General features: G+C 46.5%; 1 protein-coding gene across 1 annotated transcript in view; it reads right to left on the bottom strand.

Annotated features, from left to right (window-relative positions):
* The window catches only part of LOC140069988 (hemicentin-1-like), an 85,409-nt gene extending 61,408 nt beyond the window's left edge, over positions 1 to 24,001 (bottom strand). The window contains exons 1-4 of the mRNA XM_072116321.1: positions 23,824 to 24,001; positions 22,371 to 22,637; positions 20,114 to 20,386; positions 19,619 to 19,717 (exon numbers count right to left, since the gene is read on the bottom strand). Coding sequence (XP_071972422.1) covers positions 19,619 to 19,717; positions 20,114 to 20,386; positions 22,371 to 22,637; positions 23,824 to 24,001 — 817 coding nt within the window. The remainder of the gene's footprint in view (positions 1 to 19,618; positions 19,718 to 20,113; positions 20,387 to 22,370; positions 22,638 to 23,823) is intronic.
* Positions 24,002 to 24,269: the final 268 nt, after the last annotated feature.

A 24,269-nucleotide genomic window follows, 5' to 3' on the forward strand; every position in this document is an offset into this window, starting at 1 on the left:
TTACGCGTTGGTACTCTGGCGCATATGGCAGATTTCATGCTAGGCTGCCTATCCCGTGACCCTCGCGTTCAAAGAATTTATTCCAGCACCGATTACTGGGTGTTCACTCTCCTGGACCCACGGTACAAGCAAAATCTTTCCACTCTCATCCCTGCAGAGGAAAGGAGTGTGAGAATGCATGAATACCAGCAGGCCCTGGTTCACAAGCTGAAACTGTATTTCCCTTCTGACAGCGCTAGCGGCAGAGTGCGTAGTTCTGCGGGACAAGTAGCGAGGGAGAGTAGGCGAGCAGGCAGCTTGTCCAGCACTGGCAAGGGTACGCTTTACAAGGCTTTTGCCAGCTTTATGTCACCCCAGCAAGACACTGTCACCTGTCCCCAGTCTCGGCAGAGTAGGGCTGATCTTTACAGAAAGATGGTGAGGGAGTACGTAGCTGACCATACCATCGTCCTAAATGATCACACAGCTCCCTACAACTACTGGGTTTCAAAGCTGGACATTTGGCACGAACTGGCGCTGTACGCCTTGGAGGTTCTTGCCTGCCCTGCCGCTAGCGTCTTGTCCGAGCGGGTTTTCAGTGCAGCTGGTGGCATCATCACCGATAAGCGTACACGCCTGTCGACTGACAGCGCTGACAGGCTGACGCTTATTAAGATGAATAAAGCCTGGATTTCTCATAATTTCCAATCTCCACCAGGTGAAGGAAGCTCAACCTGAATAATGTATCCACTCCTCCTCATTTTCCTCCTTCTCCTCCTCTTTGTACAGTAAAGCAGAGGAAACTGGCTATTTTTTGACAGGGCCCACTGGCTCTAGCTATAGTACTTTATGCATTTAATTTTTCTGGAGGGCCACCTACCCGGTCCTCTGTTTTAAACAATTTTTGGGAGTGCCACATACAGGCACTCAATCTATTCAATTTTTCTGGAGGGCCACCTACCTGCTCCTCTGGTTTGAAAACTTTTTTGGACTGCCACATACAGGCACTCAATCTATTCCATTTTACTGGAGGGCCACCTACCTGCTCCTCTGGTTTGAAAAGTTTTTTGGACTGCCACATACAGGCACTCAATCTATTCAATTTTTCTGGAGGGCCACCTACCCGCTCCTCTGGTTTGAAAACTTTTTTGGACTGCCACATACAGGCACTCAATCTATTCCATTTTACTGGAGGGCCACCTACCTGCTCCTCTGGTTTGAAAACTTTTTTGGACTGCCACATACAGGCACTCAATCTATTTCATTTTTCTGGAGGGCCACCTACCCGCTCCTCTGGTTTGAAAACTTTTTTGGACTGCCACATACAGGCACTCAATCTATTTCATTTTTCTGGAGGGCCACCTACCTGCTCCTCTGGTTTGAAAACTTTTTTGCACTGCCACATACAGGCACTATCCAAATTAAATTGTCTCCATAGCAGCCTCCACACGTTGTCTCCATTGCTACCTCCAAAAGTCGTCCATATAGCTGCCTCCATACATCGTCCCCTTATCAAACGAGGTGTGTCAGGCAGAAATTTGGGTTGTTTTCATGGATTCCACATCAAAGTTGTTAACTTTGTCGCCACCCTGCTGTGTTATCCACAAAATATACTGGCAAACTTTTATCATTTACCAATATTATTTCAGCGCTTCTTGCGCATCTGTTTACTTTCCCCTCACCCGGCATATCCTAAACTTATAAGAACGCTACTACTCTTGATCTTATACAAAAGGTTCTTAGAAGTGCTGTTTGGGGAGTAGCCTAGAGACAGGGGCTTGGATTGGCGAAAGCTCGCCTGGCAGCGGAGCGCCAGCTCCATGCGCATCATGCGCTTCTTGCGCATCTGTTTACATTCCCCTCACCCGCCATATCCCAAACTTATAAGAACGCTACTACACTTAACTTGGTGCAGGCTGGGACCGAGTCTGACCCTGGGGCTGGTCATATACTGCCGACGCAGAGAATTGCGGGGCCTACCTCGGTCCAGGTCTCAAAGGTCTAGTATACCTCCTCCTCCTCCCACCCCTCCTCCACCTCTCCTCCACCTCCTCCTCCTCCGAATTACCATCCGTGGCCATGGCGCCATCAGTCGGTAGCTCTAGGCACAGCAGCAGTGCCATCGCTAAGCGACAGCAGGCGGTGCTCAAACTGCTGAGCCTAGGCGATAAAAGGCACACCGCCCAAGAGCTATTACAGGGCATTCCACATCAAACTTGTTAACTTTGTCGCCACCCTGCTGTGTAATCCACAAAATATACTTGCAAACTTTTATTATTTACCGATATTATTTCAGCGCTTCTTGCGCATCTGTTTACATTCCCCTCACCCGCCATATCCTAAACTTATAAGAACGCTACTACACTTGATCTTATACAAAAGGTTCTTAGAAGTGCTGTTTGGGGAGTAGCCTAGAGACAGGGGCTTGGATTGGCGAAAGCTCACCTGGCAGCGGAGCGCCAGCTCCATGCGCATCATGCGCTTCTTGCGCATCTGTTTACATTCCCCTCACCCGCCATATCCCAAACTTATAAGAACGCTACTACACTTGATCTTATACTAAAGGTTCTTAGAAGTGCTGTTTGGGGAGTAGCCTAGAGACAGGGGCTTGGATTGGCGAAAGCTCGCCTGGCAGCGGAGCGCCAGCTCCATGCCAAGATCCAACTAACATAGTTTTAACTGCAGCACCTTTAATCTACTACTAGTTCACTGCCTCCATACATGGTCCCCTTATCAAACGAGCTGTGTCAGGCAGAATTTTGGGTTGTTTTCATGGCTTCCATGTTAACTTTGTCGCCACCCTGCTGTGTAATCCACAAAATATACTGGCAAACTTTTATCATGTACCGATATTATTTGAGCGCTTCTTGCTCACCTCCTTTGGTTCCTCTCTGCCACCCATTGGTTTGAAGCCTGAGTCCATTTAGAGTATGTCGCCATGCCACTCTCTAGCCTGCCGCTGCTGCCGCTGCCTCTGCATGCCGTCCCCTATAGTGTCAGGGTCAATTATTGGATGTTTTAGATGCTATCTAGCTTCATTCTGTCACTCTGTCATGGCCATGCTGTTGCCCATAATTTTGGCATAATGGTGCGATTAAGCAGCCTCAGAGGCATCCATGCATGCTGCCCCTGCTGTTTCCTGTCCATTTCCGTGGTGTTTCCATCCTTTTCTGCGGTTCCCAGGTGTTTGGCCAAGCTTCCCTGTGCAGAGCCTTGGTCCCCTTGAAAAATGCTCGAGTCTCCCATTGACTTCAATGGGGCTCGTTATTCGAGACGAGCACTCGAGCATCGGGAAAAGTTCGTCTCGAATAACGAGTACCCGAGCATTTTAGTGCTCGCTCATCTCTACTTCCGATCTTTAATTATTCCCGCCTCCTTCATTGTAGCCGTCCTCCGTCAGGTGCCGAGAGCCATGAGTTCACCAAGCTCTCGGCACCTATCGCCGGCCGGCTGTGTGAGAGTTAGTATCTGCGCACGTGCGATAGGTGCCGAGAGCTTGGTGACGTCCAACATCCAGAGGTCCCTTTGTAACTAAGGGTCGTTGGGTCTTCCTAAGTAGGGGACCAAAGTCGAACGGATCGGTTCTAAGGTTCATTAAAGTTCAATGGACTTTCTGTTAGTATCCATTTGCACATGGTGCTTTAGGCTTCCATTTGTAATGTTTTAGTGAAAACTGAAAGTGTAAAAATTTCCTATACAAGAAAGTTTCTTTTTTATGACAAAAAAACATTTTTTAGAAGACTAGGGGGGGGGGGGGGGGTATTCTAATTTCCAGAACTTAATGTAACATTGATTCACACAGATTTGATTCACACTTCGATTCTTACTGAAAACTGATGCAGTGACGCTTCAGTGCAGTGAATCTCGAATGATTCGCTCACCTGCACATGAGACGTAAACCTGCAGGAGTGGAGGTGCTAAAGAAACTTCTCTGGACCTTTATATTGCATATAATATATATTAATGGCCACAATAAAGCTAATGATGAGATGTAGAATAATCAGGTACTTACAGATTAGGATAAAGAGTACCCGGGCGGACATGGTGCCTGCAGCTGTGTAATGGTCCTTCTCTGTCCCAACGCAAGGACAATATACTGTACAACATGCATTGACACCACTGGTAGCCTGACCTATAACTTCCTATATAGATACATACGGGGAGTAACTTGTCATCAGACCACACGCTATTGCTTTTAAACCTGTGGTTTTTCTTACTTATGAGAAGTCTTGACCAAGACAGAAAAGACAATGGTGGGAATTTGTAAAGACCTGTATTTTAAACACCAGTCTTTAAATTCCCCCTGCCGCCGCTCCGGCACTGGTATCTACTAAGAGGATAGCAGATTGGGCATAATCTTTGCCAGTTTGGACCTCAGACCAGGTCTAGACTGGAGGAGATTTCTGCTATAGTCTTTCCGGTGGAGACTGTAGTAACTTCAAACTTGCTGGGGATGGCGATATTTATGTGGCTTCTCTGCTAGAAAACTCCCAAAGGGGCACATTTTACTTTTACTATGTCTTCTCTGCACATAATATTGGGAAGCAGGATTTATGCAATACCCCTACGTAGTAGGACACATAAAAAACACCACATGGTTGAATAACATATCCTGAAACATGAGTGTAGCAATTTTTCTGGCCTTCAGATGCCCCCCATCCTGCTACACTTTTTCTCGTCAGTGACCGGGCAAGGGATCTATAACATCCCACTCTTCACCCCTGGTCCACCCTCATGGCACGGAGGTCACATGAGGTGGAAAAAGTCACCATTCTTGGCTGTGTGTCAGAAATTTCAACCTTGTACACCAGTACTAGTCATTGGTGTTGACTGATTTGACAGTTTGGGTCCTCAAGACAAAACTCCAAACTTCTTCTAGGCATAACACCTTTAGATGCTTCCAGGAGGGACAATCATTCCCAAAATATCAGCTTCATTTTGGAGAAGTACACTTGGATTACCACATATGAACCCAACCGGAAGATACTTTTCTGACATTGACGAAGTTATCAGACCATCACTCAAACACCTCTCTATGCTCTTTATAAAAAGAAAATGGAAGACCATCTAGGCCTGGTGCCGAATCCCCCGAAAAAGATTCCAGGGAATCATTTATTTTTTTGGATAGTGATGTCCATTTCAAGTGTCTTAATTTGGGTCTCTGCTAACTGTGGGAAAGTAATACCATCCAAAAATTCTTCTAGGTCCAACCTGAAAATACTTTTCAAGTTCTTTGTCGGGTCAACTCTTCCCTACTAGTCATTATCAATGCCCCCCCCCCCCCCATTGTTTCTTCTTTGTTTTAACGTATATACATTTATATATTCAGCTCTGAGCAAAGATTGCTTTGCCATATCCTGACCTTTTTGTATTTGGGAGGCCTCACGCACACGACTTTGGATGTTAGCTAACCAGTTACCGGTCACATCACTGTGTATGCTCCATGTGTGCAATGTGCCGTGAGCGATCCGACCGCCCACGCTGGATAGTCAATCGTTATGGACTTTGCCGGCTTGAGCGCTGCTCACACGTTGTTGTCGGGCAGGTGGCAAGAAACGGATCAAGTGCAAAATAGGGTCTTTCATTGAATGATAAATTGTTTTTTTTTTTTATTGATGACTTTTTTATCACTTGTTATAACAAGAGTCTTTGATTTTATTATTTCTGGCCAGACACCATAAGAAAAGGGAACCAAGCTGGCTCCCAAAACTTGTCATCAGATTTCACCAGGGCCATGGGATCTGGGTTCCACATTTATTTCATGTGGCCCATCTGAGCTTCGGTAAAATTAGTTAGATGAATTCAAAAACTATAATCAGATCAGATTTTTTAGAAGCATGTACAATCTTTACACCTGTACTACCTTTGTTGGGTAGGTCAACAGAATATGATAGTGCCATAGTACCTCGTAGTACCTCATAGTACCTGCCATAGTACCTCATAGTACCTGCCATAGTACCTCATAGTACCTGCCATAGTACCTCATAGTACCTGCCATAAAACCTCATAGTACCTGCCATAGTACCTCATAGTACCTGCCATAGAACCTCATAGTACCTGCCATAGTACCTCATAGTACCTGCCATAGTACCTCGTACCTGCCATAGAGCCTCATAGTACCTGCCATAGTACCTCATAGTACCTGCCATAGTACAGTACCTCATAGTACCTGCCATAGTACCTCATAGTACCTGCCCAGTGGCGTAACAACCACCGTAGCAGCCGTAGCGCTTGCTACGGGGCCCGGGCGCAGGGGGGCCCGTGATGGACGGGGAAAGTATACCTTTATTAAGTTGCTTCCTGCCTCTGGCAGGAAGCCAAAACGGTGATTTAATGAACTGTAGAATTATACTGTATTAATGACATGCCTCCGGGCCCATCCCATTACCGCCCCTGACTGCAGGCCTCATATGAGGTAGGCGGAAAGATAGTGGGATGGGCCCGGGGGCACATCATTAGCAAAGTATAATTCACTGCTTGTCCCTGTACCTCCCCTGATTGCTGCTTCAGAAGATCGGCCGGCCGGCCCCGCTCACTTCACTTCCTGTGCGCGCCTCACGTGCTGCCTAGTCCGGTACAGCCTGCGCGCCTCGCCCGCTGCTTAGTCTGACCTGGCCGGCGCCTCACCCGCTGGATTGTCTGGTCCAGCCCATGCCTCACACGCTGCCCTGTCTGGCCCAGCCCGCGCGCCTCACCCGCTGCCTGGTCCGGCCCGTGCGTCTGACAGACCTGTCCATCCTTCCCGACCGAGTGACATCTGAGCTGAAGATGGGTGAGTAAACACTTGTAATTGTGTGTATGTTGTGTGTGTATATACTGGATGTGTGTGTGTGTATACTGGATGTGTGTGTGTATATATGTGTGTATATATGTGTGTATATGTGTGTGTATATATGTGTGTATGTTGTGTGTGTATATACTGGATGTGTGTGTATTAGAGATGAGCGAGCACTAAAATGCTCGGGTGCTCGTTATTCGAGACGAACTTTTCCAGATGCTCGAGTGCTCGTCTCGAATAACGAGCCCCATTGAAGTCAATGGGAGACCCGAGCATTTTTCCAAGGGACCATGGTTCGGGAATAAAATGTGTTATTTAATTGAAATAGAATGTCTTCTGATAAGTTAGCAGATGTATGCAAACATCTGCAATCTATTCTTCACTGTTCCGCGTGTATATTATCTCCCGACAAGTTAGCAGATGTGAAGAACAGTGAAGAATAGAATAAAAACAATGAACACAGGATCATTTAAGTGAAAAACACAGTGAAGAATAGATTACAGATGTTCTGCACATCTGCTTACTTGTCGGGGTGATACGCTGTCCCGGGATCCGCTCCTCTTCTTCCACTGAAGTCTCCCCCGGGCTCTGCCCGATGTCTCCCCCGGGCTCTGCCCGATGTCTCCCCCGGGCTCTGCCCGATGTCTCCCCCGGGCTCTGCCCGATGTCTCCCCCGGGCTCTGCCCGATGTCTCCCCCGGGCTCTGCCCGATGTCTCCCCCGGGCTCTGCCCGATGTCTCCCCCGGGCTCTGCCCGATGTCTCCCCCGGGCTCTGCCCGATGTCTCCCCCGGGCTCTGCCCGATGTCTCCCCCGGGCTCTGCCCGATGTCTCCCCCGGGCTCTGCCCGATGTCTCCCCCGTGCTCTGCCCGATGTCTCCCCCGGGCTCTGCCCGATGTCTCCCCCGTGCTCTGCCCTATGTCTCCCCCGTGCTCTGCCCGATGTCTCCCCCGTGCTCTGCCCGATGTCTCCCCCGTGCTCTGCCCGATGTCTCCCTGCTGCCGTTCCGCGCGTATCTCCCGACAAGTAAGCAGATGTGCCGAACATCTGTAATCTATTCTTCACTGTGTTCTTCACTGTCTTTTTCACTTAAATGAACCTGTGTTCACTGTTTTTATTCTATTCTTCACTGTTCTTCACTGTTTTTTTAATTAAATGCTCGATCTCGAGCAGGGGAAATACTCGTCCGAGCAACGAGCCGTTTCGAGCACCTTAATACTCGAACGAGCATCAAGCTCGGACGAGTATACTCGCTCATCTCTAGTGTGTATATATGTGTGTATGTTGTGTGTGTATATACTGGATGTGTGTGTATATATGTGTGTATGTTGTGTGTGTATACTAGATGTGTGTGTATATATGTGTGTATGTTGTGTGTGTATATACTGGATGTGTGTGTATATGTGTGTATGTTGTGCGTGTATATACTGGATGTGTGTGTATATGTGTGTATGTTGTGCGTTTATATACTGGATGTGTGTGTATATGTGTGTATGTTGTGCGTGTATATACTGGATGTGTGTGTATATATGTGTGTATGTTGTGCGTGTATATACTGGATGTGTGTGTATATGTGTGTATGTTGTGTGTGTATATACTGGATGTGTGTGTATATATGTGATGGTTGTGTGTATGTTGTGTGTGTATATACTGGATGTGTGTGTATACATGTGATGGTTGTGTATATACTGGATGTGTGTGTGTTGTGTATATACTGGATGTGTGTGTGTTGTGTATATACTGGATATGTGTGTGTTGTGTATATACTGGATGCGTGTGTATATGCTGTATATACTAGATGCGTGTGTGCATGTATGCTGTATATAATGTATGTGTGTATTAATGCATGAATGCGTAGACAGGTCTATGAGTGTAAAAATGATGCCACTGAGGCTCATTTGCATCATTTTTATGTATGGCCCGTGTGCTTGGTCTGCAATCCTTGTTTCAGGTGGTAGATGTCCTTTAAGAATCCATCTAGACAAAAAACAGACATCCTGTCCCATGGCACAAACCGAAGTTTTTCATGAGTTGTAGGTATCTTAGAGTCCTAATTGTAACCTAATGTAAACTGCTGTGGACTTTCTACAGATTCTGAAAGACTACAATTTTTATCTACAAAAAACAAATGAGTCAACCAAAAACTCCTCCCCTTCTGTGACAGTTATACACAGGAAGTAGTTGATAATAGTCTGGGTTATATGTAGTTGAGAGGAATGTTGTATTTGGGTCACTGTTTCCACACAAGCCACACCTAAATGTGACTTCCTGTTTGTGGTCCAGCGCTTGTACCTTTATACAGGAGTAATAGAATTTTGGCTACAATTATTCACTTTCCACCACCTCCATCAACCCATACTGTACATCGTTTATATGTTATATCTGTATATCTCCTGTATATAATGATATATGTACAGCCGGTATAACCTGGGGATCTCCTGTATATAATGATATATGTACAGCTGGTATAACCTGGGGATCTCCTGTATATAGTGATATATGTACAGACGGTATAACCTGGGGATCCCCTGTATATAATGATATATGTACAGCCGGTATAACCTGGGGATCTCCTGTATAAAATGATATATGTACAGCTGGTATAACCTGGGGATATCCTGTATATAATGATATATGTACAGCTGGTATAACCTGAGGATCTTCTGTATATAATGATATATGTACAGCCGGTATAACCTGGGGATCTCCTGTATATAATGATATATGTACAGCCGGTATAACCTGGGGATCCCCTGTATATAATGATATATGTACAGCCGGTATAACCTGGGGATCTCCTGTATAAAATGATATATGTACAGCTGGTATAACCTGGGGATCTCCTGTATATAATGATATATGTACAGCCGGTATAACCTGGGGATCTCCTGTATATAATGATATATGTACAGCCGGTATAACCTGGGGATCCCCTGTATATAATGATATATGTACAGCCGGTATAACCTGGGGATCTCCTGTATATAATGATATATGTACAGCTGGTATAACCTGGGGATCTCCTATATATAATGATATATGTACAGCCGGTATAACCTGGGGATCTCCTGTATATAATGATATATGTACAGCCGGTATAACCTGGGGATCTCCTGTATATAGTGATATATGTACAGCCGGTATAACCTGGGGATCTCCTGTATATAATGATATATGTACAGCCGGTATAACCTGGGGATCTCCTGTATATAATGATATATGTACAGCCGGTATAACCTGGGGATCTCCTGTATATAATGATATATGTACAGCCGGTATAACCTGGGCATCTCCTGTATATAATGATATATGTACAGCTGGTATAACCTGCGGATTAGAGATGAGCGAGCACTAAAATGCTCGGGTACTCGTTATTCGAGACGAACTTTTCCCGATGCTCGAGTGCTCGTTTCGAGTAACGAGCCCCATTGAAGTCAATGGGAGACTCAAGCATTTTTCGAGGGGACCAAGGCTCTGCACAGGGAAGCTTGGCCAAACACCTGGGAACCTCAGAAAAGGATGGAAACACCACGGAAATGGACAGGAAACAGCAGGGGCAGCATGCATGGATGCCTCTGAGGCTGCTTAATCGCATCATTATGCCAAAATTATGGGCAACAGCATGGCCATGACAGAGTGACCGAATGAGGCTAGATAGCATCTAAAACATCCAATAATTGACCCTGACACTATAGGGGACGGCATGCAGAGGCAGCGGCAGCAGGCTAGAGAGTGTCATGGCGACATACCCTAAATGGACTCAGGCTTCAAACCAATGGGTGGCAGAGAGGAACCAAAGGAGGTGAGCAAGAAGCGCTCAAATAATATCGGTACATGATAAAAGTTTGCCAGTATATTTTGTGGATTACACAGCAGGGTGGCGACAAAGTTAACATGGAAGCCATGAAAACAATCCAAAATTCTGCCTGACACAGCTCGTTTGATAAGGGGACCATGTATGGAGGCAGTGAACTAGTAGTAGATTAAAGGTGCTGCAGTTAAAACTATGTTAGTTGGATCTTGGCATGGAGCTGGCGCTCCGCTGCCAGGCGAGCTTTTGCCAATCCAAGCCCCTGTCTCTAGGCTACTCCCCAAACAGCACTTCTAAGAACCTTTTGTATAAGATCAAGTGTAGTAGCGTTCTTATAAGTTTGGGATATGGCGGGTGAGGGGAATGTAAACATCTGCGCAAGAAGCGCTGAAATAATATCCGTAAATGAAAAAAGTTTTCCAGTATATTTTGTGGCTTACACAGCAGGGTGGCGACAAAGTTAACAAGTTTGATGCGGAATGCCCTGTAATAGCTCTTGGGCGGTGTGTCTTTTATCACCTAGGCTCAGCAGTTTGAGCACCGCCTGCTGTCGCTTAGCGACGGCACTGCTGCTGTGCCTAGAGCTACCGACTGATGGCGCCATGCCCACGGATGGTAATTCGGAGGAGGAGGTGGAGGAGGGGTGGGAGGAGGAGGAGGCATAGTAGGCCTGAAACACCTGGACCGAGGTAGGCCCCCGCAATCCTCTGCGTCGGCAGTATATGACCAGCCCCAGGGTCAGACTCAGTCCCAGCCTGCACCAAGTTAAGTGTAGTAGCGTTCTTATAAGTTTGGAATATGGCGGGTGAGGGGAATGTAAACAGATGCGCAAGAAGCGCTGAAATAATATCCGTAAATGGTAAAAGTTTGCCAGTATATTTTGAGGATTACACAGCAGGGTGGTGACAAAGTTAACAAGTTTGTTGTGGAAGCCATGAAAACAACCCAAAATTCTTCCTGACACAGCACGTTTGATAAGGCGGCCATGTATGGAGGCAGTGAACTAGTAGTAGATTAAAGGTGCTGCAGTTAAAACTATGTTAGTTGGTTCTTGGCATGGAGCTGGCGCTCCGCTGCCAGGCGAGCTTTCGCCAATCCAAGCCCCTGTCTCTAGGCTACTCCCCAAACAGCACTTCTAAGAACCTTTTGTATAAGATCAAGTGTAGTAGCGTTCTTATAAGTTTAGGATATGGCGGGTGAGGGGAATGTAAACAGATGCGCAAGAAGCGCTGAAATAATATCCGTAAATGGTAAAAGTTTGCCAGTGTATTTTGTGGATAACACAGCAGGGTGGCGACAAAGTTAACAACTTTGATGTGGAATCAATGAAAACAACCCAAATTTCGGCCTGACACACCTCGTTTGATAAAGGGACGATGTATGGAGGCAGCTATATGGACGACTTTTGGAGGTAGCAATGGAGACAACGTGTGGAGGCTGCTATGGAGACAATTCAATTTGGATAGTGCCTGTATGTGGCAGTCCAAAAAAGTTTTCAAACCAGAGGAGCAGGTAGGTGGCCCTCCAGAAAAATGGAATAGATTGAGTGCCTGTATGTGGCAGTCCAAAAAAGTTTTCAAACCAGAGGAGCAGGTAGGTGGCCCTCCAGAAAAATGGAATAGATTGAGTGCCTGTATGTGGCAGTCCAAAAAAGTTTTCAAACCAGAGGAGCAGGTAGGTGGCCCTCCATAAAAATGGAATAGATTGAGTGCCTGTATGTGGCAGTCCAAAAAAGTTTTCAAACCAGAGGAGCAGGTAGGTGGCCCTCCATAAAAATGGAATAGATTGAGTGCCTGTATGTGGCAGTCCAAAAAAGTTTTCAAACCAGAGGAGCAGGTAGGTGGCCCTCCAGAAAAATGGAATAGATTGAGTGCCTGTATGTGGCAGTCCAAAAAAGTTTTCAAACCAGAGGAGCAGGTAGGTGGCCCTCCATAAAAATGGAATAGATTGAGTGCCTGTATGTGGCAGTCCAAAAAAGTTTTCAAACCAGAGGAGCAGGTAGGTGGCCCTCCATAAAAATGGAATAGATTGAGTGCCTGTATGTGGCAGTCCAAAAAAATTTTCAAACCAGAGGAGCAGGTAGGTGGCCCTCCAGAAAAATGGAATAGATTGAGTGCCTGTATGTGGCAGTCCAAAAAAGTTTTCAAACCAGAGGAGCAGGTAGGTGGCCCTCCATAAAAATGGAATAGATTGAGTGCCTGTATGTGGCAGTCCAAAAAAGTTTTCAAACCAGAGGAGCAGGTAGGTGGCCCTCCATAAAAATGGAATAGATTGAGTGCCTGTATGTGGCAGTCCAAAAAAGTTTTCAAACCAGAGGAGCAGGTAGGTGGCCCTCCATAAAAATTGAATAGATTGAGTGCCTGTATGTGGCACTCCCAAAAATTGTTTAAAACAGAGGACCGGGTCGGTGGCCCTCAATAAAAATTAAATGCATAAAGTACTATAGCTAGAGCCAGTGGGCCCTGTAAAAAAATAGCCAGTTTCCTCTGCTTTACTGTACAAAGAGGAGGAGAAGGAGGAAAATGAGGAGGAGGAGGAGGAGTGGATAAATTATTCAGGTTGAGCTTCCTTCACCTGGTGGAGATTGGAAATTAGGAGAAATCCAGGCTTTATTCATCTTGATAAGCGTCAGCCTGTCAGCGCTGTCAGTCGACAGGCGTGTACGCTTATCGGTGATGATGCCACCAGCTGCACTGAAAACCCGCTCGGACAAGACGCTAGCGGCAGGGCAGGCAAGAACCTCCAAGGCGTACAGCGCCAGTTCGTGCCACATGTCCAGCTTTGAAACCCAGTAGTTGTAGGGAGCTGTGTGATCATTTAGGACGATGGTATGGTCACCTACGTACTCCCTCACCATCTTTCTGTAAAGATCAGCCCTACTCTGCCGAGACTGGGGACAGGTGACAGTGTCTTGCTGGGGTGACATAAAGCTGGCAAAAGCCTTGTAAAGCGTACCCTTGCCAGTGCTGGACAAGCTGCCTGCTCGCCTACTCTCCCTCGCTACTTGTCCCGCAGAACTACGCACTCTGCCGCTAGCGCTGTCAGAAGGGAAATACTGTTTCAGCTTGTGCACCAGGGCCTGCTGGTATTCATGCATTCTCACACTCCTTTCCTCTCCAGGGATGAGAGTGGAAAGATTTTGCTTGTACCGTGGGTCCAGGAGAGTGAACACCCAGTAATCGGTGCTGGAATAAATTCTTTGAACGCGAGGGTCACGGGATAGGCAGCCTAGCATGAAATCTGCCATATGCGCCAGAGTACCAACGCGTAAGAATTCACTCCCCTCACTGGCCTGACTGTCCATTTCCTCCTCCTCCAACTCCTCCAACTCCTCTTCTTCTGCCCATACACGCTCAACAGTGAAGGACTCAACAATGGTCCCCTCTTGTGTCTCGCCAACATTCTCCTCCTCTTCCTCCTCATCCTCCTCCACCTCCTCCGATATGCGCTGAGAAACAGACCTAAGGGTGCTTTGGCTATCAACAAGGGAATCTTCTTCCCCCGTCTCTTGTGAGGAGCGCAAAGCTTCCGACTTCATGCTGACCAGAGAGTTTTTCAACAGGCCAAGCAGCGGGATGGTGAGGCTGATGATGGCGGCATCGCCACTGACCATCTGTGTTGACTCCTCAAAGTTACTCAGCACCTGACAGATATCAGACATCCACGTCCACTCCTCATTGTAGACTTGAGGAAGCTGACTGACCTGACTACCAGTTCTGGTGGAAGTTGACATCTGGCAGTCTACAATCGCTCGGCGCTGCTGGTAAACTCTGGATAACATGGTCAGTGTTGAATTCCACCTCGTGGGCATGTCGCACAACAGTCGGTGAGCGGGCAGTTGGAGGCGGCGCTGCGCTGCCCTGAGAGTGGCAGCATCTGTGCTGGACTTCCTGAAATGCGCACAGATGCGGCGCACCTTCGTGAGCAAATCAGACAGATTGGGGTATGTCTTGAGGAAACGCTGAACTATCAGATTTAACACATGGGCCAGGCATGGCACATGTGTCAGTCTGCCGAGTTGCAGAGCCGCCACCAGGTTACGGCCGTTGTCACACACAACCATGCCTGGCTTCAGGTTCAGCGGTGCCAGCCACAGATCAGTCTGCGCCGTGATGCCCTGTAATAGTTCTTGGGCGGTGTGCCTTTTATCGCCTAGGCTCAGCAGTTTCAGCACCGCCTGCTGTCGCTTAGCGACTGCACTGCTGCTGTGCCTAGAGCTACCGACTGATGGCGCCATGCCCACTGATGGTCGTTTGGAGGAGGAGGTGGAGGAGGGGTGGGAGGAGGAGGAGGCATAGTAGGCCTGAAACACCTGGACCGAGGTAGGCCCCGCAATCCTCGGCGTCGGCAGTATATGACCAGCCGCAGGGTCAGACTCGGTCCCAGCCTTCACCAAGTTAACCCAATGTGCCGTCAGCGATATATAGTGGCCCTGCCCGGCAGCACTCGTCCACGTGTCCGTGGTCAGGTGGACCTTGTCAGAAACGGCGTTGGTCAGGGCACGGATTATGTTGTCTGACACGTGCTGGTGCAGGGCTGGGACGGCACATCGGGAAAAGTAGTGGTGGCTGGGGACCGAATACCGAGGGGCGGCCGCCGCCATGAGGCTGCGAAAGGCCTCGGTCTCTACTAGCCTATAGGGCAGCATCTCCAGGCTTAGCAATCTGGAGATGTGCACATTAAGGGCTTGGGCGTGCGGGTGGGTTGCACTATATTTGCGTTTCCGCTCCAGCGTCTGGGGTATGGAGAGCTGAACGCTGGTGGATGCTGTGGAGGATCGTGGAGGCGACGATGGGGTTTTTGTGGCAGGGTCCTGGGCAGGGGGCTGACTATCAGCTGACACAGGGGAAGGAGCAGTGGTGTGCACGGCCGGAGGTGAACGCGCTTGTTGCCACTGAGTGGGGTGTTTAGCATTCATATGCCTGCGCATACTGGTGGTAGTTAAGCTAGTAGTGGTGGAACCCCTGCTGATCCTGGTTAGGCAAATGTGGCACACCACAGTCCGTCGGTCATCCGGTGTTTCCTTAAAGAACCTCCAGACTTCTGAAAATCTAGCCCTCGCCGCAGGAGCCCTCGCCACGGGAGCTTCACTAGTTGACACATTTGGCGCTGATGCACCAGCTCTGGCCCTGCCTCTCCGTCTGGCCCCACCACTGCCTCTTCCAACCTGTTCTGGTCGAGGACTCTCCTCCATCTCAGAAGCACTGTGTTCACCCGGCCTCTCAACCCAGCTTGGGTCTGTCACCTCATCATCCTCCGATCCCTCAGTCTGCTCCCCCCTCGGACTTCCTGCCCTGACAACAACTTCCCCACTGTCTGACAACCGTGTCTCCTCATCGTCGGACACCTCTTTACACACTTCTTCCACTACGTCAACAAGGTCATCATCACCCACAGACTGCGACTGGTGGAAAACCTGGGCATCGGAAAATTGCTCATCAGCAACCGGACAAGTGGTTTGTGACTGTGGGAAGGGTCCAGAAAACAGTTCCTCAGAGTATGCCGGTTCAAATGGCAAATTTTGCTGGGAGGGGGCAGACTGGGGGGGAGGAGGCTGAGGTGCAGGAGCTGGAGGAGTGCCGATTTCGGTGACATGGGTGGACTGCGTGGAAGACTGACTGGTGGACAAATTGCACGAAGCATTGTCGGCAATCCACGAAATCACCTGTTCGCACTGTTCTGGCCTCAACAGTGCTCTACCACGAGTCCCAGTAACTTCAGACATGAACCTAGGGAGTGTAGCTCTGCGGCGTTCCCCTGCTCCCTCATCAGCAGGTGGTGTCTCACCCCGCCCAGGACCACGGCCTCTGACCCCTGCAGTAGTTGGACGCCAACGTCCCCGCCCTCGTCCTCTACCCCTAGCCCTCGGGTTAAACATTTTGAAAATGAGAGTTATAACTTTAATTTTTTTTTTACCTTTTTTTTGTGTTTTTTTTTTTTTTGTGTGTTTTTTAGTTTTTAAAACCAAACGATGCTATCCTATTGCTATGGCTATTTTCTAGCCAAGTATGAAAGCACACTGCTATGCCAGATGAGATGACGCTGAGTTATGAAAAAAATAAACGTAAAATAAAAAAGGAAATGGCAGACTGTGCCTAATTGAAATCCAACCCCGGGCCCTAATAAATTTTCCCACTTCGGTCTTTGCGATGGATATGTGCGTCACTAAGCGCAAAACACAGTGGTCGCAAGTCTCACTCCAAATTGCTCACAATTTGCTAGTAGATGCACTGCAACAACTACAGCCACCAGCAGATCAACCAGAAATCAAATATATATAACGCTACTGTAGGCGTAAGTAAGCCGTTTGGATTCTCCTATGGCTATTTTCTAGCCAAGTATTAAAGCACACTACTATGCCAGATGAGATGACGCTGAGTTATGAAAAAAATAAACGTAAAATAAAAAAGGAAATGGCAGACTGTGCCTAATTGAAATCCAACCCCGGGCCCTAATAAATTTTCCCACTTCGGTCTTTGCGATGGATATGTGCGTCACTAAGCGCAAAACACAGTGGTCGCAAGTCTCACTCCAAATTGCTCACAATTTGCTAGTAGATGCACTGCAACAACTACAGCCACCAGCAGATCAACCAGAAATCAAATATATATAACGCTACTGTAGGCATAAGTAAGCCGTTTGGATTCTCCTATGGCTATTTTCTAGCCAAGTATTAAAGCACACTACTATGCCAGATGAGATGACGCTGAGTTATGAAAAAAATAAACGTAAAATAAAAAAGGAAATGGCAGACTGTGCCTAATTGAAATCCAACCCCGGGCCCTAATAAATTTTCCCACTTCGGTCTTTGCGATGGATATGTGCGTCACTAAGCGCAAAACACATTGGTCGCAAGTCTCACTCCAAATTCCTCACAATATGGTACTACTACCACACTACTAGTGCCAGCAAGCCCAGCCACAAGCAAATAAAAAAAAAAAGGATAACGTTATTGTAGCCCTAAGAAGGACTGTTGGCTTCTTGGAGAATCTCTCCTGCCTAACAGTAAGCTAATAGAACACCCTAACGCTTTCCCTGACCAGCAGCAGCTCTCTCCCTAGCGGCATCCAGACAGAGAATGATCCGAGCAGCGCAGGCAAGGGCTAGTCTATCCCAGGGTCACCTGATCTGGCCAGCCAACCACTGCTATCGACGTGTAAGAGTACCACGTCATGCTGGGTGGAGTGCAGAGTCTCCTGGCTTGTGATTGGCTCTGTTTCTGGCCGCCAAAAAGCAAAACGGGAGCTGCCATTTTCTCGAGCGGGCGAAATACTCGTCCGAGCAACGAGCAGTTACGAGTACGCTAATGCTCGATCGAGCATCAAGCTCGGACGAGTATGTTCGCTCATCTCTACTGTGGATCTCCTGTATATAATGATATTTGTACAGCTGGTATAACCTGGGGATCTCCTGTATATAGTGATATGTGTACAGCCGGTATAACCTGGGGATCTCCTGTATATAATGATATATGTACAGCTGGTATAACCTGGGGATCTCCTGTATATAATGATATATGTACAGCCGGTATAACCTGGGGATCTCCTGTATATAATGATATATGTACAGCTGGTATAACCTGGGGATCTCCTGTATATAATGATATATGTACAGCCGGTATAACCTGGGGATCTCCTGTATATAATGATATATGTACAGCCGGTATAACCTGGGGATCTCCTGTATATAATGATATATGTACAGCCGGTATAACCTGGGGATCTCCTGTATATAATGATATATGTACAGCCGGTATAACCTGGGGATCTCCTGTATATAATGATATATGTACAGCCGGTATAACCTGGGGATCTCCTGTATATAATGATATATGTACAGCCGGTATAACCTGGGGATCTCCTGTATATAATTATATATGTACAGCTGGTATAACCTGTGGATCTCCTGTATATAATGATATTTGTACAGCTGGTATAACCGGGGGATCTCCTGTATATAATGATATATGTACAGCCGGTATAACCGGGGGATCTCCTGTATATAATGATATATGTACAGCTGGTATAACCTGGGGATCTCCTGTATATAATGATATATGTACAGCCGGTATAACCTGGGGATCTCCTGTATATAATGATATATGTACAGCCGGTATAACCTGGGGATCTCCTGTATATAATGATATATGTACAGCTGGTATAACCTGGGGATCTCCTGTATATAATGATATATGTACAGCCGGTATAACCTGGGGATCTCCTGCATATAATGATATATGTACAGCCGGTATAACCTGGGGATCTCCTGTATATAATGATATATGTACAGCCGGTATAACCTGGGGATCTCCTGTATATAATGATATATGTACAGCCGGTATAACCTGGGGATCTCCTGTATATAATGATATATGTACAGCCGGTATAACCTGGGGATCTCCTGTATATAATGATATATGTACAGCCGGTATAACCTGGGGATCTCCTGTATATAATGATATATGTACAGCCGGTATAACCTGGGGATCTCCTGTATATAATGATATATGTACAGCCGGTATAACCTGGGGATCTCCTGTATATAATGATATATGTACAGCTGGTATAACCTGGGGATCTCCTGTATATAATGATATATGTACAGCTGGTATAACCTGGGGATCTCCTGTATATAATGATATATATATAGCCGGTATAACCTGGGGATCTCCTGTATATAATGATATATGTACAGCTGGTATAACCTGGGGATCTCCTGTATATAATGATATATATATAGCCGGTATAACCTGGGGATCTCCTGTATATAATGATATATGTACAGCCGGTATAACCTGGGGATCTCCTGTATATAATGATATATGTACAGCTGGTATAACCTGGGGATCTCCTGTATATAATGATATATGTACAGCTGGTATAACCTGGGGATCTCCTGTATATAATGATATATATATAGCCGGTATTACCTGGGGATCTCCTGTATATAATGATCCATGTACAGTTGCTATAACCTGGGTATTTTCAAAAATGTAGTTGAGTATTTAGAAAAGACCGTTTATTTTATACATTTAAATTAATTATGATTCACTTCTGACATGATTGACAATGATTCCGAATAAACCAATTAATAAGCAAACAGATAACGACAATCTAATAATGTTCTGTAGTGTGTAATCCGTCTTCCCACCTAAAAGAGAACATATTGAAGTTTAATTCATAGTTTTCATGGAGCTAATCAAATGATAATGTTAGTTGTTCCTCTATTTTCCTTGTTTATTTCTGATCAATTTTTTATGCCTTTTACATCTATTTTTTGACATTTCTGTAATTGTCTTACGAGCACATATTCTGCAATATTTTTAGAGTTTTTATGCTTTTACCTCCAGTTTTTAAGAATTGTAATAAACCAGTGACACAATGTCATACAGGATATGACCATGTTGGTGAGTCCCGCCCCTGCTTAAGCAAAAGATAATAAATCAACACCAATCTGTGCCTAAGATGGATAAATTTAGCTTTACTTTAGAAGTGTGACCTCCTGTATTTTTCGGCTCCACGTTAGGTTTATCATAATTTTGCTCACCTTCAATATGGACAGGGGTGGCAGGACTCCACTTGCTCACTCTGCTGGCGTTCACCAGACAGAAATACTTCCCCGAATCGTGAGGCTTTGCTGATGAAATGTTATATTTATTGGATGGACTTTCCTGAAGTTTCTCTTTTTCTCTGTAGAAAATAAACTGAAGTTCCACATTCTTGTTCTTCAGACTTAGACTTGTGTTACAGGTCAGGGTGATGTCCTGACCCTCAACCACCAGGTCTCGGGATACTTGTAATGATGGGAAAGAGAAGAGTTCTAGAGGGACAAAAAGACCATGTAGTTGGTTAAGAAAAGAGGAACTTATTTTTAGAGACATTTTTAGACTATTTTTAAACTATTGTGACTACTGTGAGCGGGGAGCCTGCTACAGGTGGGCAGAGAGCAGGAATGACTGGCTGAGCTGGGAGGGAGCTATATACTTTGGGTGGAGGAGAATGCAACGGAGGTTTTTTCAATTGGGGGTGGAGTTAGAGGCCTTATAAAGGCAAGCAGTGTCAAGGCTTGGGGTCAGTGAACCCCCTGGACCACCACGGACGATGACACAAGCCAACACCTGGGAACGGAATCTAAGTGGCACCCGGTCTTCACCAGAGCCCGCCGCAAAGCAGGTTGGTCTTGTTGCGGCGTGGTACCACCAGGTCATTCCATAGGCGCAACGTGTCCGGGGTGGCAGCCAGGGTCGAGGTACAGAATCAACAGGCAATCTCATAGTCCTGACAGGCAGATGGTCCAGGCAGGCGGCAGTGGTTCAAGGTCAGGGACGAAGCAAGAGGTCGGGGCTGGCAGCAGAAGAGTGAAGTCAATAACAGGTCCAGGGTCACAACGGGAAATCCGATCAATAGCTCGAAGCACAGGAAACAGCTTTCTCATAGGCATAAGTACAAAGGCTGGGCAGGGAATGCTGGGAGTTGCCGGACTTTATCCATTTCCTGAAAAGGGACAGCACCAATTAGCGGTGTGCTGTCCCTCTAAATCGCCTGAAGCCGGAGCGCACACCCGAGGAGACGGGAACGCACGCACAAAGCCGATGGACTGGAATCCGGAACAAGGAGAGGTGAGACAGGGCGGAGGGTATGGGGCTCACCAAGCATCACGGGTGAGCCTGCGACCTGAGACTTGGGTCGCGGGAGCACCCTGGACAGGCAGGAAGGGCAAGTCTACTTCTGGACAGAAATAAATGGTGGGTGGTTAAGCTAGGAGTGTATGGTTTTTCCCTAGGCCCAGATCTCAGTCATCTCCAGGTCATGTGTCCACATCCATTTTTAGTCAAGGAAGTCCTACTTCTTATTCCCAACCAGAGAATGATGCCAAAATCCTATTGGATAGGCAATTTTGGTGCCCTTCCTGTGTCAGAGGCTTCTGCAGCCAATGGCATCTCAATGAAACCACTATTTTAATAAACTGTTTGACTATTAGAAGGACACTTTAATGTGCCCGATCAGGGCCACAATAGAAGTCTAATGCTCTCGTTCATGGTACGGTGAGCACACAGTTTGTTACCGCAGTGTGACTGAGTCAGACAGCCACTTGTCTGTCTAAGGAGGTAAGAGGGGATATGAGCTCTCACCCCTCCTCCTCCCAGCCCTGTGCTCCCCCGCGATTCATCCAAGCGATCACAAGGCCATCTGAAACCACCCATTTTAAGGTACAGATAGAAGGCAGATTGGACCACACTGCATTTCATAATATATCTTAGTTATCTGCACTCAATGCATATTGTGAGCAGACTGTACCACAAATAATAATGTGTGTAGTAATGTCAGTCTTATACAGTAGCAGCGCAGTTACTGGACTTTACAGTCCACAGATCATTTTGCCACTTTTCCCACTGCGCCTTCCATTGCAGAATTCAACCTGACCCCAAAGGGAATGTCTGACAAGGTAGAAAAAGACATGTTATTTTCCTTGTACCTTCCTATACCAAAATTATTTGCATATTGTGTAGTCCACAGAACCACAAGCCTGATGGGATCTGAAACACGAGATTGACATCATTAAAATGGTTCTAGGTGCGATAGAACCCAAGACAGGGGCGTATTTTCAAAACATTCATAGTTTTTAAGAATTGTAATAAACCAGTGACACAATGTCATACAGGAAGTGACTACGTTGGTGAATCCCGCCCCCGCTTAAACAAAAAAAATTATATTGACCTCTGTTATAAGCTTTACAATCGCTAGGGGACATTTTCACCTTGACATTTTGCAGCTCCATAATAAGTTTATAAAATTTTTCTCACCTTCAACATGGACAGGTGTGGCAGGACTCCACTTGCCCACTCCTCGGGCTTTCGCCAGACAGTAATACTTTCCAGAATCTTGAAGGTCAGCTGATGAAATTTCATATTTATTGCATGCACTCTTTTGAAGTTCCTCTTTCTCTCTGTAGAAAGTCAACAGAAATTCCACATTCTTGTTCTTCAGACTTGTGTTACAGGTCAGAGTGATGTCCTGACCCTCTACCACCGGATCTCGGGATACTTGTAATAATGGGAAAGAGAAGAGTTCTAGAGAGACAAGAATGACATGTGGTTGGTTAAGGAAAGGTTGAACCCTCTGTCACCACCTGCTGCGGATTCTCCTAGAATCTAAGCAGCTGTGTGATGCCTTCTCTGAAACATAGGCAGCCCATTTATGTAATTGCACTACTTGCATCCCCAGCAGGAGATGATATATTATCATTTTACCACAACCTAAGAATTGTATTTTAATGTTCTCTCTCTAAGATCCCTATTAAGGTCTTCTATATTCTGTCACGAGTGTTCCCGTGACGCATATCAGCTAAAGGAAATTTAAAGGGCTATTGCGCCGTTAATTGGTGCTGGCCATTTCCCAGAAGACCATTTAAGCCTGCCTCTTCCTGCGCACCCTGCCAGATCTTTGTGCTATATGCCTTGGAAAAAGCTTGTATTGTTGCCCTGCGCTCATGTATTAACTACCCGTTGTGACCCCGGACCTGTTCCCGTTTCTGCTCCTCCACTGCCACTCCGGACCTTCTACTCTGCCTCTGACCCTGAACCTTTGCTGCCGGTCTTGACCTCATGCCTGTCCCCGACCACGAACCTGCGTTTTCTTTCTGTACCTCGCCTTGGCTGCCACCGTGGATAAAGTCGCATCTGTGGAATGACCTGGTGGTGCTACCCCGCAGCAAATCCAACCTGCTTTGAGGCGGGCTCTTATGAAGACCGGGTGCCACTTAGACTCCGGTCCCAGATGTTGGCTTACGTCATCGTCCACGTTGGTCCAGTCAGTTCACTACCCCTGGAACCTGACATATTCTTTTTTTTTTTATAAACTCATTGGACCAAACCATCTCTAAGATTAACCTTCAGTTTAAGGAATACATTGGTCCATAACAGTTTGCTACCTTTGACTTTCAACTTGGTCTCTTGATGTCTAAATCAGACCTTGACTGTGGAACCCAACTTTGACCACCGACTTCTGACACCAAATTAACAAGAATGCTCTAAAATGGATAGTAGTCATAGGACTTGCCTCAAAGTCTCCTCCCCTTAATCTTTCTCTTCTAAAGGCCCCATTTACACAAATGTGTTTTACTGCCACGTGTTAGCCATTTTCCCAGCACCTACCATATGACCGCATTACTTTTCATGGGATAACACGGCCTTCTGCATAAGTTGATAGTCTATACCACCAAAGATGGAGCATGTCCCTTTACTGACTTCTTCTCACCTGCTATAGTGACAGAAAAGTTTCCGCTCATCTTTAGATCACTGCCATCTTTATTTCTTATTTCACAAGTGTAATTCCCAGAATTCTCTTGATAAACCGATCGAATGTGATATATTTTGAATGAACTGAAGCTCTGAATCTCTAGTCCATTCCTGTAGAAGGCGTACTGCAGCACCATCTTCTGTCTTTTTTCGTGAAGACTTGTGTCACACGTAAGCAACAAAGGATCTCCTTCCACCAAATCACTTATCCCTTTTATTATTGCTGAAATAACGCCCCCTGGAGGAGAAAAAATGAAGTGAATACAAATATTTACTTATTTTTTATGTTATGATTTACCGAAAGCATCACATCAGCATTTTGTGATCACTGCACTCCACTCCACTCCACTCCACTCACTGGGTCTTCTCAGTACAGCGTAGGGAACTAGTTTGATTGTGTGAGAG

The sequence above is a fragment of the Engystomops pustulosus genome, chromosome 7, assembly GCF_040894005.1.
Source record: "Engystomops pustulosus chromosome 7, aEngPut4.maternal, whole genome shotgun sequence".
Lineage (NCBI taxonomy): Eukaryota > Metazoa > Chordata > Amphibia > Anura > Leptodactylidae > Engystomops > Engystomops pustulosus.